Here is a 16054-nt window from a genome sequence, read left to right as displayed (position 1 = left end):
GAGCTTTGAATTGTAACTTGTTAATTGGTCATTATACTGCATTTCTTAAAAACTATATTCTATACAAGCACATCTTTATCAATACACCTATATGAAAATTGTACAACATTTTCAATATAAATATTTTCGGGCTGAAATCTACTCTTCTTTACAGTATATATTCCATGGGTTTAGGATTTGTACAGGTCACCCTAAAATGCACTAGAATGCAGGAAATGGCATCTAAGAAATAAAAAATCTTCTGGGGGAGGACCCCCAGACCCTCCGCTGGAATATGGTCTACAGTTCTAATTTGGACCCCCCCAATATCTACACTATGGTTTCGCCCTTGCTAACAGCAGCTTTTACAATCAGGCAAATGGTGCTAACATGATAGGCAGTGTTTGTTAGTTAGCTGCAGTGTTAGCCGAGGACATGCTAACGTTGCTAACGTTGCTGGGTTCAGATTCACCAACGTTAATCATTCATTCATAGTTATTGCATGTTGGTAGTATTTCCTCCCTTTGGTGAAATATTCACTTTGCAAGTTGCCCTGTTGTCGTCTTTTTTAGGGATGTGGAACCAAACTTTCGAGCGTTTGTACCGCTTGGGCGCCATGTTTACTGTTGGCTGCTGGCTGCGCTGGACTCGCCACGCAACGCTGCGTGGTGACGTCATTCGCGCCCACTGGAATCGATAAGGGAATCGTTTGCAAAATCGCCAAACGATTCCAAGGAATTGAAACACTGGGAACCGGTTCTCAACAAGAACCGGTTTTCGATTCCCATCCCTAGTTGGTTATGATTTTCCTCTCGTTCTGTTGTAACAACATGTATTAAAATCCTATTTTTTTTTTTAAAAAGTTCTTTGAACACCTCTGTTTTTTATTATTTTCTACTTTTTACTGGAAGCTGAAGCTCAGTCGAGCTTTTCAGCTGGAAGCTTTCTGCTCAGATCCCAAACGTCTCCGGTCTGCATGTTGAAGCGTCTTTAGGAGACGCCTGAACGCCACAGCGAGCCTCCCGTCCGGATTAAAGATCCAAAGCGGTTGTGTTTGTTAAGTTTTCTGTTTCTCCAGCTGAAACCCGCTGATGGAAAAGAAAGAACCAACACATCTGACTTCGGTAAGAAATTTATTTACAGTAAATATTCAACATTTTACAGAAAACATTGACATTATTTTAACAAGATATATCTGTTTAATTTTTTTAGTACAACTATAAATGTATAGGTGATGAAACTGTGTCTCTTTCTGTGTCTTGTTGGGGAATAACTGGGTGATGCAGGACTGTGGTGTCGTTTCAATAGATCCTCAAACTGAGGTTGGAATTAAGAACCAAAACATCGGCATCAACGGGAAACAGTTATGGTGAGAAACTAAACTAAACTACAGGATAAACATTTTGTTCAAAAACCTTCCAACAAAACATTAGAAAAAGCTTCCAGAACCAAACAGAAGCCCTAAATGAACATATCTGAGCTCAGTTTAGGATTTTATGCAGTTTGTTCTCATTCAGAGGCTTCGGGCAGTTGTTTGTGCCCCCTGAGGTAGTTTATCAGACCTTTTGAAGGGTATTCAGCTCTTATAAAGGTGCTGTTTCCCTGCAGAGCACCGGGGGGCCTCTGTCTGGTTGGACTCAGGGGAGGTTTGGTGGCTCTTCCAGATTTCTGGGAACACTGTAAAGAGCAGCTGCACTGGAAGAAAATCAAAGTCTTACCCAGTATATTTGTCTCATTTCTAGTCAAAATATCTCATTACACGCTCCTCACCTCGGGCCTTTACACGGTCAAATATGTCTAAGTCAGTTTCGGATTTTATGACTCAAAATGGGTATATAGATCCATGGAGGGCACATAATCCACTAACAAAGACTTACTCTTTTTTCTCTCATGTACATCAGTCCTATTCCCGTATAGATTACTTTTTTGTTGATGGCTCTTTAATGCACAGAGTCACTTCTTCTGAATACTACCCAATTATTATTTCAGATCATTCCCCTTTAAGCCTTGATATAAACTTCATGAATAAACCTCATTCTCGCCCTTGTTGGAGATTTAATAGTCTCCTGTTATCAGATGAGTCATTCAATAAGTTCATGCTCTCAGAGATTGATGATTTCCTTATGTTTAACAAGAGCGACACAGTTTCTTTCTCTTTATTATGGGAAACATTAAAAGCTTATCTTCGGGGTCAGATTATTTCTTTTTCAGCTAAGGTTAATAAAAATCTACATGCTAAGATATCAGAAATATCAACAAAAATTCAGACTGTTGACAGGCAAAATGCGATCAATCCATCACATGCTTTACTGAAGCAACGACAGGATCTCCAAACGGAAATTGATCTCCTAACAACATCTGATGCGGAGCGTCTCTTGATTCGATCTCGAGCTTCTTATTATGAGCATGGAGAAAAACCAAGTAGGCTCCTGGCACACCAACTGAAACGAAAAGCTAGCTCTCGCACAATATTACAAATCAAGGATCAGTTGGGCAATCTCGTTTCCGATCCCGTCTCCATCAGTGACAGTTTTAAGAAATTTTACAGTGATCTGTACAAATCTGAACTACAATCCGACTCGGATGAGTTATTTGCCTTTCTTCAGAATATTGACATTCCTAAGATAAATAAATTGGTCTCTGATCAACTAGATGCTCCCATTAAATTGGAAGAAATTTTTACATCTATCAAAAATATGCAGAGTGGTAAGGCCCCCGGTTCGGACGGATTTCCTGCCGAATTTTTCAAGAAATTTAAAGACAAGTTAGCCCCTCTTCTTCTTCAGGTTTATAATGAGTCCCTGGGGTGTGGCTTGTTGCCCCCCACCTTAGCTCAGGCTTCAATTTCTCTCCTGTTGAAGAGGGGTAAAGATCCCACTGCTTGCGAGTCTTACAGACCCCTGTCGCTTTTAAATGTGGATTTTAAGATTTTGGCTAAATTACTCGCAACTCGGCTTGAGACGGTGCTTCCTCAGATTATTTCGCATGAACAGAATGGATTCATTAAAGGTCGCCATTTGTTTTTCAATATTCGTACATTATTGAATGCAATCTTTTCAGCTCATTGCCCCACGTCTCCAGAGGTGATCATTTCTCTTGACGCCGAAAAAGCCTTTGATCGAGTGGAATGGGAATACCTCTTTGCTGTTCTCAATAGGTTTGGTTTTGGAAAAAGGTTTGTGGACTGGATCAAGCTACTTTATACATCTCCTCAGGCTTGTATTGTTACTAATTCCGTCCAATCTGATTATTTTCCGTTAGGACGTGGTACGAGACAGGGGTGCCCTCTTTCTCCCCTCCTGTTTGCGTTAGCTATTGAACCTCTTTCTGCTGCGCTAAGATCCCTCTCTTCTTTTCATGGAATTGGCCGCTCTGGTGTTGAGCTTAAACTGTCCTTATATGCAGACGACCTTCTCTTATATGTTTCAGACCCTTTACATAGTCTTCCTCCAATTTTGGATATTCTTGAAAAATTTGGATCTTTCTCTGGCTACAAAATTAATTTACTTAAAAGTGAATGCTACCCAGTAAATTCATTAGCTTTAGAACTTGGGCAAACTGACATTCCTTTCAGACTCAGCCCCTCAGGGTTTAGGTATCTGGGAATTAATATTGCACGTACTTTGCCCTCAATGTTCTCTCAGAATTTTGCCCCCCTAGTCTCTCAAATCGCATCAGACTTTCAGAGGTGGAACTCTCTCCCTCTTTCACTAATTGGCAGAATTAATGTTATTAAAATGAACGTTCTACCTAGATTTCTTTTTTTATTCCAATGTATTCCTTTATATTTGCCTAAAAAGTTCTTCAAGTCCCTGGATCAGATGATCTCTTCCTTTCTGTGGGGCAGAAAGGCCCCCAGACTGAGGCTTTCTCTACTGCAACAGTTCACCGCGAGTGGTGGTCTTTCATTACCCAATTTTGCAATGTATTACTGGTCTTCACATATTCATAAATTAATTTTTTGGCTAAATTCACCTAACCTGATCTGGTGTAAACTTGAAATTCAATCGATCTCTACATCTTTGTCGCCTGCCTCAATCATCTATTCTTCACTACCAATTAAATTATCCCATGTTACTACAAACCCTATAGTGCTTTCTACACTCAAGATCTGGTCACAATTTAGGTCCCATTTTAAATTTATGTCTCCCTCATATAAAATTCCGCTATTAAAAAATCACATATTTTCTCCTGCGACTACTAATGTTGCCTACAGAATTTGGCATGAGAGGGGCATTAGAACAGTAAGAGATCTATACAAAGATGGTGCATTTCGTAGTTTTTCAGAATTGTCCTCAAAACTTAATCTACCTACTTCCCATCTGTTTCTCTATTTCCAAATTAGACATTGTGTTTCTTCGCTGTTCCCAAATTTTCCAGCTCTTCCTGCTGACCCACCATGGGTCGACCTTCTAGTTTTGACACCTAATCTGAAATCACCCCTTTCTAATATATATGGGAAACTTATGACAATTGAGCCCGATTCATCGGGAAAAACCAGAATTATTTGGGAACGTGAATTGGGTGTTAAACTGTCGGATTCGTGGTGGGATAAAGTTGTCCTCAGCATACGCCAAAATACACCATGTGCCAGGTTACAGCTTATACAATTTAAAGTGATAAATAGAGTCCACTTCTCAAAATCCCGTCTATCTAAAATTTTCCCTTCAATTTTGGACCAGTGTGACAGATGCCAGACTTCACCTTGCAACTTAAGTCATATGTTTTTTTTTTGCCCAAGCTTACAAAAATTTTGGGAATATGTATTTTCCGTACTCTCAGGGGTTTTTGGAGTCCGGATCCAAAACGATCCACTAATTGCCATTTTTGGAGTTCCAGGGACCTCAATTAACCTGTCCACCCTGCAGGGGGAGGTCTTGGCTTTCTGTTCTCTCCTTGCCAGGCGCTGTATTTTACTCTGCTGGAAATCTCCTACACCTCCATCTACTTCACAATGGCTTAATACTGTAAGGTCTTTCTTGAAGATGGAGAAGATTTTATTAACAGTTAAAGGTAGTTCGGCAAAATTTACTCAAAAGTGGGCACCTTTCGTGACATACATAAAATCTCTGCCTTCATAATACGTAGACTGATGTGATTGGTTTATTATGTCATCATGTGACAAAAATTTACAGAATAAATAAGTAAAATACTATTGCCTTTTAGCTTATCAATGCCGTCCGATCGCTGCTCCCCCCCCCCCTTTTTATTTAATTTTTTTTTTTTTTTTAATTTTTTTTTTTTTTTACCTTTTTTTTTTTTTTTTTTTTTTAATTTTTTTTTTTTTTCTATTTTTATTTTTTTCTGTACTTGTTTTGTCTCATTTTTGTTATGACAGTATGGTGATGTATGTTTTATACAGGGAAAGGTAGATGGGGATGGAGAAAAACAAAATAAAAAATCAGAGAAGTCATGTGAATTTTGAAAACTGTAAAAAAAAAAAAAAAAAAAAAAAAAAAAAAAAATATCTCATTACACTTAATATGAGACACAACTGCCTAACAAGCACCATTTCAGCCAGATATAGGGACTTGTTTGAAGACAATACATCTGGAATATCTTGTTAAATGAAAAAGTCTTGAAAACAAATTGTTTTGAGTCGGATTTCCTATGAATCAAGCTTTATTTTTACATTTGAAGAGGTTTTTAAGCTAATTTCAAGATCACTTTTATCTCAAAAGTCCTAAATATCACATTTTATTTCAAGAAATCTTGACAAGCCGATTTTCACTAGTTCCATTGGCAGATTTTTTTGCTTATTTCAAGCAAAAACGTCTTTTATTTGTTGTTTTTTTACTTATTTTTGAAGGGGCAGTGTTGGGCCTCAGTCAGCTGGACTTGTGCCTCATCAGTTGCTGCCCATTGGGTCTTTTTCCTCCGGGATCTCCTTCAGATTTGGTGAAGAGTCGTCGCTCCATGGAGGCGAGATTCTGGGTCCACGCTGTCGCAGGTCACATGACACGGCGTCCTTATTACCTGGGATCATGGTTTTCCCCAAAGACTGAAAACACAGAACACAACACTGGAGCAAAGCAAACAGGAGCTGCTGAAACAGAAGAAACCTGTCAGGGTAACACTCTGTTGGACTCTGTTTTCTCAAACCTGGTTCTCAGCCAGCGCCTCCTTAGCCATGTAGTGTTCCCTCTTTATCTTCATCTCCACCTCTTCAGGGATGTCTGGAACCATCATGTCGATCAGGCGGCCGATGAAGAAGACCACATGCTGAGAGACAAAGATGGTAAAACCCAAACCTGTTTAAAGGGACAGTTCGCCTCTTCTGACATGAAGCTGTGTAACATCCCATATCAGCAGCATCATTTCTGAACATCTTCTTACCCCCTGCTGCGTCCTGTGAGCAGAGTTCCAGCCTCGTTTTGGTGTTGATGAAGGTAGTCCGGCTAGTTGGCTGGGGTTTAAAAAATAAAGCGTTTTGCTTCTCAGAACAATATGCGTTCAACAGAGTAATACATTTGCATCACAAAATGGTTCTCCAGGAAAAAGTCAGACCTCACAATCTCTTGGCCCTATTTTCTCTCCCTTCGTATCACTGCCTGCTGCCGACAGCCGCGCCTGTTACGGTGTTTGCTGCTCGGTCTACACAGCAGGCAGTGATACGAAGGGAGAGAAAATAGGGCCAAGCGATTGTGAGGTCTGACTTTTTCCTGGAGAACCATTTTGTGATGCAAATATATTACTCTGTTGAACGCATATTGTTCTGAGAAGCAAAACGCTTTATTTTTTAAACCCCAGCCAACTAGCCGGACTACCTTCATCAACACCAAAACGAGGCTGGAACTCTGCTCACAGGACGCAGCAGGGGGTAAGAAGATGTTCAGAAATGATGCTGCTGATATGGGATGTTACACAGCTTCATGTCAGAAGAGGCGAACTGTCCCTTTAATATGAGGAAGTTTTCTCAAAGTCATCACACTGATAATTTGACACTGACCTCAAAGATGATAACAAAACTGAGCTGTATAGCGAGGAGGTGGAAGTACTCCGGCAGGTATGCACCTTTCTCATCTCTGAAGCCCCGATACCTTCAGAGGACCAGAACAAGAAAGATAAAGTCACGGATCCACAGTGGAGATCATTGGTGCTGTCGGTGTGGGCGGGGGAACCACCTGCAGGAGGTGTTGTGGTGCTGCTGGCTGGAGCTCTGCGGTGACGTAGCCAGAGTGAAGTTGATGAAGCCGCTCAGACTGCTGTCCCTGGTGTAGCGGTAGTACAGCCGAGGCACAAAGGAGGAGGTGAAGGCTATGAGGAAGGCCTGGAAACAGACTCGAGTTAAAGTAAAGTCTATGTTTTCTGCTGTCAGTCATCAGGATGGACATGTGGAGGGTTACATCCAGAGATGGGACCAAGTCACACATGTGCAAGTCTCAAGTGTGTCCAAGTCATTTTTTCTTGGGCAAGTCAAAGTCAAGTCACCTTATTATTGCAGTTTTACCTGCAGAATCTGATCTTAATAAAGTGAAAACACAAAGATATAAGTAACTGTCAGTAAACATCATTGGCCAATGTGTCCAACCTGTCCACCCCGTATCATATCAAGCTAACGTTAGCTAACTACCGGCTAGGCTAACAGGATAATATCAGCTAATTTGACGAGCACTTACTGGCAGAGATGGGGACTAAAGTCGCTGTGACTTGGACTCAAGTCGACTCGAGTCGCTGTTTTGATGACTTGTGACTTGACAAAAAACAAAAGACTTGAGACTCGACTCGGACTTGGAAGTTAAAGACTCGGCACTTGACTTGAGACTCGATGACTTGAATGATTTGAGTGTTAAGCATCTAGCATAACTTCGCACTTTGTTCGTCATTTGAAGATCCATTCTGACCAGTAAGTGCTGTCAAATTAGCTAATATTATCCTGTTAGCCTAGCCGGTAGTTAGCTAACGTTAGCTTGATATGATACGGGGGGGACAGGTTGGACACATTGGCCAATGATGTTTACTGACAGTTACTTATATCTTTGTGTTTTCACTTTATTAAGATCAGATTCTGCAGGTGAAACTGCAATAATAAGGTGAGCTGACCAAGAAAAAATGACTTGAGACTTGAAAGCTAAGACTTGGGACTTGCACATGTGTGACTTGGTCCCATCTCTGCTTACTGGTCAGAATGGATCTTTAAATGACGAACAAAGTTGGAAGTTGTCGTCTGGCTGTCTGAGATGTTGATGCCGCATGTCTTGCACTGAGCTGTTCGTCTTTTGCCGTCAAAATGGTGATTATGAAAGCCGAAGACAACGACTCTCTGTCCCGCTGACATGTTGATGCATATCTGATATGAGTTTATTCTCTCCAATAAACACTAAGGTATGCAGAGAGGGCATGGCTGACTGACAGGGTAGGGATCCAATCAGGACGCCATTCTCAGCCTGCGCTCCTACCGGGTAATCCATGTTGTTTTTTTAATTAATTAATTAATTTTACATTCAAACTGAAAACATGAACTGAATAACTCTCAAGTCATTCAAGTCATCGTGTCTCAAGTCAAGTCAAGTGCCGAGTCTTTAACTTCCAAGTCCGAGTCGAGTCACAAGTCACACACAATTTCTGTTCTCATGTGTCTATGCATGAAATCTGCACGATATCTTTGAACTTATCTGGACTGTTGCTTGTTTTTAAATTCATTTAAATTATTTTATTTCTTTCTCTTTATATTCTTTTATGTATTTTAATGCTTCTTTCACTCCCTGCTGCAACGCTTTTATTTTATGTGAAGCACTTTGAACTGTTTGTACATGAAATGTGCTATATAAATACATTTGATTTGATTTGATTAAGTCATCAAAACAGCAACTCGGGTCCCCATCTCTGGTTACTTTATAGGGTTATAGAGGTCAAACATTATAGGTTATAGAGGCTTACGTTGCTGAGGACAGCCATGTGCGTGATGAACTGCAGGATGGAGAACCAGATGCCGATGTCCTGCGCCCGCTCCACCACCGGGCGGCGATATTCAGTCACAAACTTCTGAGCGTCCAAACGAATCTCCACCCAGTTATTGATGAGAGCAAAGAGAGGAGCGAGAGGACAGGCCGCCACGAAGATGGTGATGAAGCCGAACTGGAGCACTGAGAGGCAGTTTGGAGATAAAACACTTAATTTCCCAGCATGCCTCACCCCACAGCTCTGCGCTGCCCTCTGTAAAACTAGTTTCAGGAGTTTAAAACCTAAAGTTTGAAGGGAAAGGACTCACCCATCTCCAGATATTCACTGAAGAGTCCCTCACAGAGCAGCAGCTGGTAGTCCGCCTCCCAGGGAGAAACCTCCTCCTCTGCTGCCTCCTCTTTCTGCTCTTTCAGCGAAGGATTCATCTTCCTCTTCTGCCACCACGACCGGACTTTCCTGCCAAATAATGATCCTGATTACAGCAGACTGTGGGGAAGGTAAGTCAAACATCTGATCATTCCTGGTTAGGCTGAGAACTGTTGACAGATTTCTCAGATTAAATCAGTCTGAATCTAAGAGCTGAGATGGTCTGAAAGCCAGCCAGAGGTGCAGCCCATCCACTTTTAAATAAATTAATTAATGTTTTTTTTAATGTTTTTTTTTTATGTTTTTTTTTTTTGTTTGTTTTTATTCATTTTTTTTAATGATTTTTTTGCCTTCTTGTGATTTTATGTAGCTGTAAAGCACTTTGAATTACCTACTAAATGGGTATTTTTTCCAAGTGTGTGAAGGACAAACATCCCATCTCCTCTCTGCAGGGGTTCCCCAAGGCTCAGTGCTGGGGCCCCTTTCTGTCTACAATAACACCACCACAGGTGGGGCGGTCCGTGGCGTAGTGGGTTAAGCAGGCGCCCCATGTACAGAGGCTACGGTCCTCGCTGCAGCTAGCCCCGGTTCGAGTCCCGCATCGGACGGCCCAGTGCTGCATGTTTTTCCCCCTCTTTCTGCCCCCTGCTTCCTGTCTCTCTCCAACTGTCCTATCATTAAAGGCATAAAAAGCCCCAAAAAATATTTAAAAAAAACACACACCACCACAGGTAACACCTCCTGCATCTGTAAGGAATCTCTTTCAACTAAACCAAATTCAATAACACTTAATCAATCGTAAAACGGAAATTATATTGCCAAATTATAGCTTATTATGAATTTTACACTGTTGTTATAGATAGATACGAATAAAATATAAACCAGCTGACAACCATGTAGAAACCTTCACAGGTCTCCATCAGTGGTGTTGTTTTCGTAGCTTAGTAACAGCTCTGTGATCCTCCTCCTTTCCTGTTACCGCTCTGTCTGCAGTCTCTGTCTGCCCGGATAGTCTCAAAGCTGAGCAGAGAGCTGTTAGAGCTGTTCCTGCAGCCAGGTCTCTGCCTGATATTCCTGCTGTGTCCTCATCAGGGCTCCAAGCTCGTCCATTTTATCCACCAGAGATCTCACATTTCCCACTATGATCAGGGGAAGAAATGGTTTAAACTTCCTCCTTTTCAGATCCAGGCCCTGATGCTGCCTACAGAGAGACTTCTGGGTCTACAGCAGCCGTTTAAACTCAGTCATCCAGGCTGGACCTCTGAGTTCCCCTCAGGAACCTCCTCTGGTTCTGCCATCCCTCAGTCTCAGTCCAAATTGTTCTCATTGGTGGTTCCACGATGGTGGAACCAGCTACCAGATGCTATCAGAGCAGAACACCTCCTCTCTGAACACACCTAACTAACACCGACTTTGGACTTCTGAACCAGTTCTACTTGTTTGACTGGATGTATGTGTGTGATTGTGTTGTATATTTACGGGGAGATGAACTCCTGGATGTTGTTGATCAGCTGTTTTCCCACCATGATGACCAGCAGCTCCTGAGCCAGCTCGATGAGACACCCACCTGCTCCACACTGAACGCACAATCAGGTGGAAAGATGCTTAATTAATTAACATAATTACATCTTCATCATTTACACTGACCAAAAGACATAAAATCTCCCTGTTCAGAGTCAAATAAAGAATATAAACCTTTTTAAATCCCACAATCAGAACGACCAAACAGTTACTTTAATAAATAAAAACTTTCTCCCTTTAAAGTTAGGACCTGAATATATCTGCTCTGTTCTTCTTCTTCTTAAAATAATAAACTAATGAAACTGATATATAAATATTAGTTTATTATATTATATTATAATAATAAAACTAAAACTAATCATCATCAGGGACACACTCACGTCTTCATTGCGAACGCCAAACAGAGTGTTGTAGTTGCCGGGGTAACCAACAAACCTGGTCAGACGCAAACAAAAACAGCCGGTTAAGACACGAGATACATCTTCATAAAGAACAAACACGACACGTTTAATTTGGAGAAAATAATGAAAAATGAGTTCGGACCCCCAAACCGTGAGGACCGTTCTGATTGGCCGGAGAGGCTCTCACCTGCCTTTGAAGAAGGCGATGTAAACTGGAGACGAGTAGAAGTTTACAAACTGGAAGATGAAAACTTTGAGGATGAACATGTCTTCGTATTTGGTCTGAGTGCGATGCATTTCTGAGAGGAAACACGGAGAACAGACTCATTTACATATGAAACACGTTTATAGTTCACACTCAGAAACAACCAAGAGACGGAAAAATCTGGGCAAATCAGGGCGTCTGAGGTCACCAGCAGGTGTAAAACTCCTTCTTCCTGTTCCTGGGAGCATATATCAGGGCGTCTGAGGTGTAAAACTCCTTCTTCCTGTTCCTGGGAGCATATATCAGGGCGTCTGAGGTGAAAAACTCCTTCTTCCTGTTCCTGGGAGCATATATCAGGGCGTCTGAGGTGTAAAACTCCTTCTTCCTGTTCCTGGGAGCATATATCAGGGCGTCTGAGGTGTAAAACTCCTTCTTCCTGTTCCTGGGAGCATATATCAGGGCGTCTGAGGTGAAAAACTCCTTCTTCCTGTTCCTGGGAGCATATATCAGGGCGTCTGAGTGTAAAACTCCTCCTTCCTGTTCCTGGGAGCATATATCAGGGCGTCTGAGGTGTAAAACTCCTTCTTCCTGTTCCTGGGAGCATATATCAGGGCGTCTGAGTGTAAAACTCCTCCTTCCTGTTCCTGGGAGCATATATCAGGGCGTCTGAAGTGTAAAACTCGTTCTTCCTGTTCCTGGGAGCATATATCAGGGCGTCTGAGGTGAAAAACTCCTTCTTCCTGTTCCTGGGAGCATATATCAGGGCGTCTGAAGTGTAAAACTCCTTCTTCCTGTTCCTGGGAGCATATATCAGGGCGTCTGAGGGGTAAAACTCCTTCTTCCTGTTCCTGGGAGCATATATCGGGGCGTCTGAGGTGTAAAACTCCTTCTTCCTGTTCCTGGGAGCATATATCAGGGCGTCTGAGTGTAAAACTCCTTCTTCCTGTTCCTGGGAGCGTATATCAGGGCGTCTGAGGTGTAAAACTCCTTCCTGTTCCTGGGAGCATATATCAGGGCGTCTGAGGTGTAAAATTCCTTCTTCCTGTTCCTGGGAGCATATATCAGGGCGTCTGAGGTGTAAAACTCCTTCTTCCTGTTCCTGGGAGCATATATCAGGGCGTCTGAGGTGTAAAACTCCTTCTTCCTGTTCCTGGGAGCATATATCAGGGCGTCTGAGGTCACCAGCAGGTGTAAAACTCCCCAAAAAGCACAACCCTAGATGTAGCGGTCCACCTTTTTCCAGCTGAGGACCCTGGCCTCAGACTTGGAGGAGATAATTTTCATCCTTCATGCTTCACACGATTAGAGTACCTGCTGGAGATAATATATCTATTAAACTAACTTAGGAAAGGGGTGAGTTACCCCAGCGGGTGAGGACGTGGGCCAGCGCGATGTAAACTCTGGACAACATGAGGATGACCAGCAGGTTCAACACTGATCCTGAAATACTGGCTATCCTCCCAGCCTGAAACACACAGAAGAATCAGTCACAAAACCAGGAGAAACCATGCGGCGTCCCTCAGGGAAGCGTGCTGGAGCCGCTGTTAGTTACTCACCGAGAAGCTGAAGAAGCTGAATTCAGACTTATAGATGATGATGCTGAGGATTGTGCGATATAAAATGATGGCGATGAGGAACATCAGCACCACAGCAAGCTGCACAAAGAAAGGCCAACTTAAAATAAATGGATAAATACAAACTTTTCTCACCCTTTTAGTGATTTCTATCCTCAGGAGACTCACCATGATGATGATGACCATGCAGCCAGTCACGGTTCTGTTCAACCGTTTATTCTCAGGAAAGTAAGGCTCCTCTGCGCCGGTCACTGGGTTCCTCATGGTCATCGGCGCCATGGCGGTGAACTCTGGACGAGGACGCTCCTGTTGGAGGAAGAACTCTCATGAAGTTGCAGAAAACAGAAAACGGCGTGAGTTTAACCGCGGGTGGCAGGTCGGACGTCACCTCGATGTCCTGGAAGTCGGAGCAGTCCCAGCGGTGGGACAGAGCCGAGCAGGTCCTCTTCCAGTACTCCAGGAAGGTGACGGCCCACAGAGACATGAAGACGCTCAGAAACACCGTCCCTCCGTTATCGAAGAGGAGACCCGCCTGCGGACAAGAACCCAATTTACTGCAACATCCAGAAGGTCCGAGGAAGCTGGGAGCCATACAAAGACATGGCTCACAGGCTTTTATTTTGTAAAAGTCTGCTGCTCACAGGCTTTTATTTTGTAAAAGTCTGCTGCTCACAGGCTTTTATTTTGTAAAAGTCTGCTGCTCACAGGCTTTTATTCTGTAAAAGTCTGCTGCTCACAGGCTTTTATTTTGTAAAAGTCTGTTGCTCACAGGCTTTTATTTTGTAAAAGTCTGTTGCTCACAGGCTTTTATTTTGTAAAAGTCTGCTGCTCACAGGCTTTTATTTTGTAAAAGTCTGTTGCTCACAGGCTTTTATTTTGTAAAAGTCTGCTGCTCACAGGCTTTTATTTTGTAAAAGTCTGCTGCTGTCTGCTGTGGAACAGGAAAAGAAAGTAATCGGCGGATCCACCAAACATGGAGAAGGGTACGGAACTTTTACTCGGCCGTTTTCATGTTAAAGTTCTTCCAGACGGCGGAGTCGACAGAACCAAAGTCATCTGTAAACACTGCCAAGTTGAATTGTCTTCTCAGCGTAGTAGTTCCAGTCTAAAATATCACTTAAAGGCAAAACACACAACTGATAGCAGCAAGTCATTCAAGGAAACAGACAGTGGAGCGAGGCTTCTACATAAAAACTACAGAAAGATGCTGATGTTAAAAGTGTGTTTGCACAACAAATGTTATGGCACTTTCATTCATATGGCAGCACATTTAAAATAAAGCTAAATGCTAAAAGCTATACGCTACTTTTAGATTCATTTTTGGATTCTGCGTACAAATGCGATTAATCGCGATTAATCAGGGAAATCATGTGATTAATTAGATTAAACATGTTAATCGTTGCCCAGCCCTAGTATAGAGATATCTAAGATTTAGCTGATCCACAGAGCTGCCACGTGGAGCTAAAATGCCTCCGACCCACCCGGCTCTCCCAGACCTTTAACAGTGTCTGTGGTATTCGGCACCAAGATGTGATCTGAGCTGTCAGAGTGGCTGCTCTCCTCTTCTGTATCCAACACAGTAACAAGAACCACAACACTGGAAAACACACGTCATTATCAAACGGTGGAGCTGACAGAAATGGAGAAACCACCAAATGATTCAAAACATCTGGAAACAACTGTTTCATACAAGGAATTCTGTTGGAAAACACCACAAACTGAGAATATAGCTGACAGAAACTTGCTGAATTTGTCCACTTTCACACCTGCAAACATCTGACCGGATCCTGAGCCGTGGGCCAGAGTCTGGTTTAGAGATACGAGCCCTTTTTACGCTGCCTGCTGACAGATGTTCCCTCAGGTTTTATCTGTAAGTGAAGCTCAGACTGACACTGTTCTTCAGGGGGTTCATCCTGGCTGCGTTAGAGTCACATCCACTGACCGTCACCAGAACCCGGAGAACCAACCTGATGACATCATTCTGAGGCGTTAGCTTGTGACCCTCATTTAGCCACGAGCATGTCCTGCTAATGTTGGACCACCTTTATTCCAGGTGGATTCGCTCTATATGTCCCAGCTGTGGAGGCGCTGCATGCTGACTGAGCTGTGACTAGCAGCTGTTTGATGAAGGCTGGAAGCAGTAAAGGCTCTTTGCATGTCACAATCCTGCTGAAATCTGGACCAAACATACACATTTTCAGCAGGATTGTCTTCAAGACAAAACACTAAGTCTACCCTAACCCAACCCTACCCTATCAAACAGGTGTGGACAAAGGACGGTTCTGAGAGATATAATGACACCTTTGGAGACAAGTGACAGGTGACAGGGGACAGATGACAGGTGACAGGTGACAGATGACAGGTGACAGGTGACAGATGACAGATTACAGGTGACAGATGACAGATTACAGGTGACAGGGGACAGGTACCTTATAGGTGACAGGTGACAGATGACAGATGACAGGTGACAGGTGACAGGTGACAGATGACAGGTGACAGATGACAGGCGACAGGTGACAGGGGACAGGGGACAGGTGACAGGTGACAGGTGACAGGTGACAGATGACAGGTGACAGGGGACAGGTGACAGATGACAGATGACAGATGACAAGTGACAGATGACAGATGACAGGTGACAGGTGACAGATGACAGGTGACAGATGACAGGTGACAGGGGACAGGTGACAGGTACCTTATAGGTGACAGGTGACAGGTGACAGATGACAGGGGACAGGTGACAGGTGACAGGTGACAGGGGACAGATGACAAGGGACAGGTGACAGGTACCTTATAGGTGACAGATGACAGATGACAGGTGACAGGGGACAGGTGACAGGTGACAGATGACAGATGACAGGTGACAGGTGACAGGTGACAGGGGACAGGTGACAGGTGACAGGGGACAGGTGACAGGTGACAGGTGACAGATGACAGGTGACAGGTGACAGATGACGGGACAGGTGACAGGTGACAGATGACAGGTGACAGATGACAGATAACAAGTGACAGGGGACAGGTGACAGGTGACAGGTGACAGGGGACAGGTGACAGGTGACCGGTGACAGGTGACAGATGACAGGTGACAGGTGACAGATGACGGGACA

The 16054-nt window shown here is 43.1% G+C and overlaps 1 protein-coding gene across 3 annotated transcripts in view; it reads right to left on the bottom strand.

Moving 5' to 3' along the window:
* Nucleotides 1–1095: 1095 nt before the first annotated feature.
* ano7 (anoctamin 7) overlaps nt 1096–16054 on the bottom strand; it is a 29908-nt gene continuing 14949 nt past the window's right edge. For 2 of the 3 annotated variants that reach the window (XM_075472701.1, XM_075472702.1), the window contains exons 11-23: nt 13339–13482; nt 13119–13256; nt 12933–13031; nt 12739–12841; nt 11359–11470; nt 11151–11205; nt 10729–10826; nt 9191–9339; nt 8860–9065; nt 7104–7249; nt 6929–7019; nt 6082–6201; nt 1096–5980 (exon numbers count right to left, since the gene is read on the bottom strand). In XM_075472701.1, coding sequence (XP_075328816.1) covers nt 5828–5980; nt 6082–6201; nt 6929–7019; nt 7104–7249; nt 8860–9065; nt 9191–9339; nt 10729–10826; nt 11151–11205; nt 11359–11470; nt 12739–12841; nt 12933–13031; nt 13119–13256; nt 13339–13482 — 1614 coding nt within the window. In that variant the 3' untranslated portion in view covers nt 1096–5827. The remainder of the gene's footprint in view (nt 5981–6081; nt 6202–6928; nt 7020–7103; nt 7250–8859; nt 9066–9190; nt 9340–10728; nt 10827–11150; nt 11206–11358; nt 11471–12738; nt 12842–12932; nt 13032–13118; nt 13257–13338; nt 13483–16054) is intronic. The other variant, XR_012770279.1, reaches the window with a different exon arrangement.

Source organism: Odontesthes bonariensis, chromosome 9, assembly GCF_027942865.1.
Source record: "Odontesthes bonariensis isolate fOdoBon6 chromosome 9, fOdoBon6.hap1, whole genome shotgun sequence".
Classification (NCBI taxonomy): Eukaryota; Metazoa; Chordata; class Actinopteri; order Atheriniformes; family Atherinopsidae; genus Odontesthes; species Odontesthes bonariensis.
Note: the sequence above shows the minus strand (reverse complement) of the source record. Positions and strands in the feature narration are given on the sequence as shown.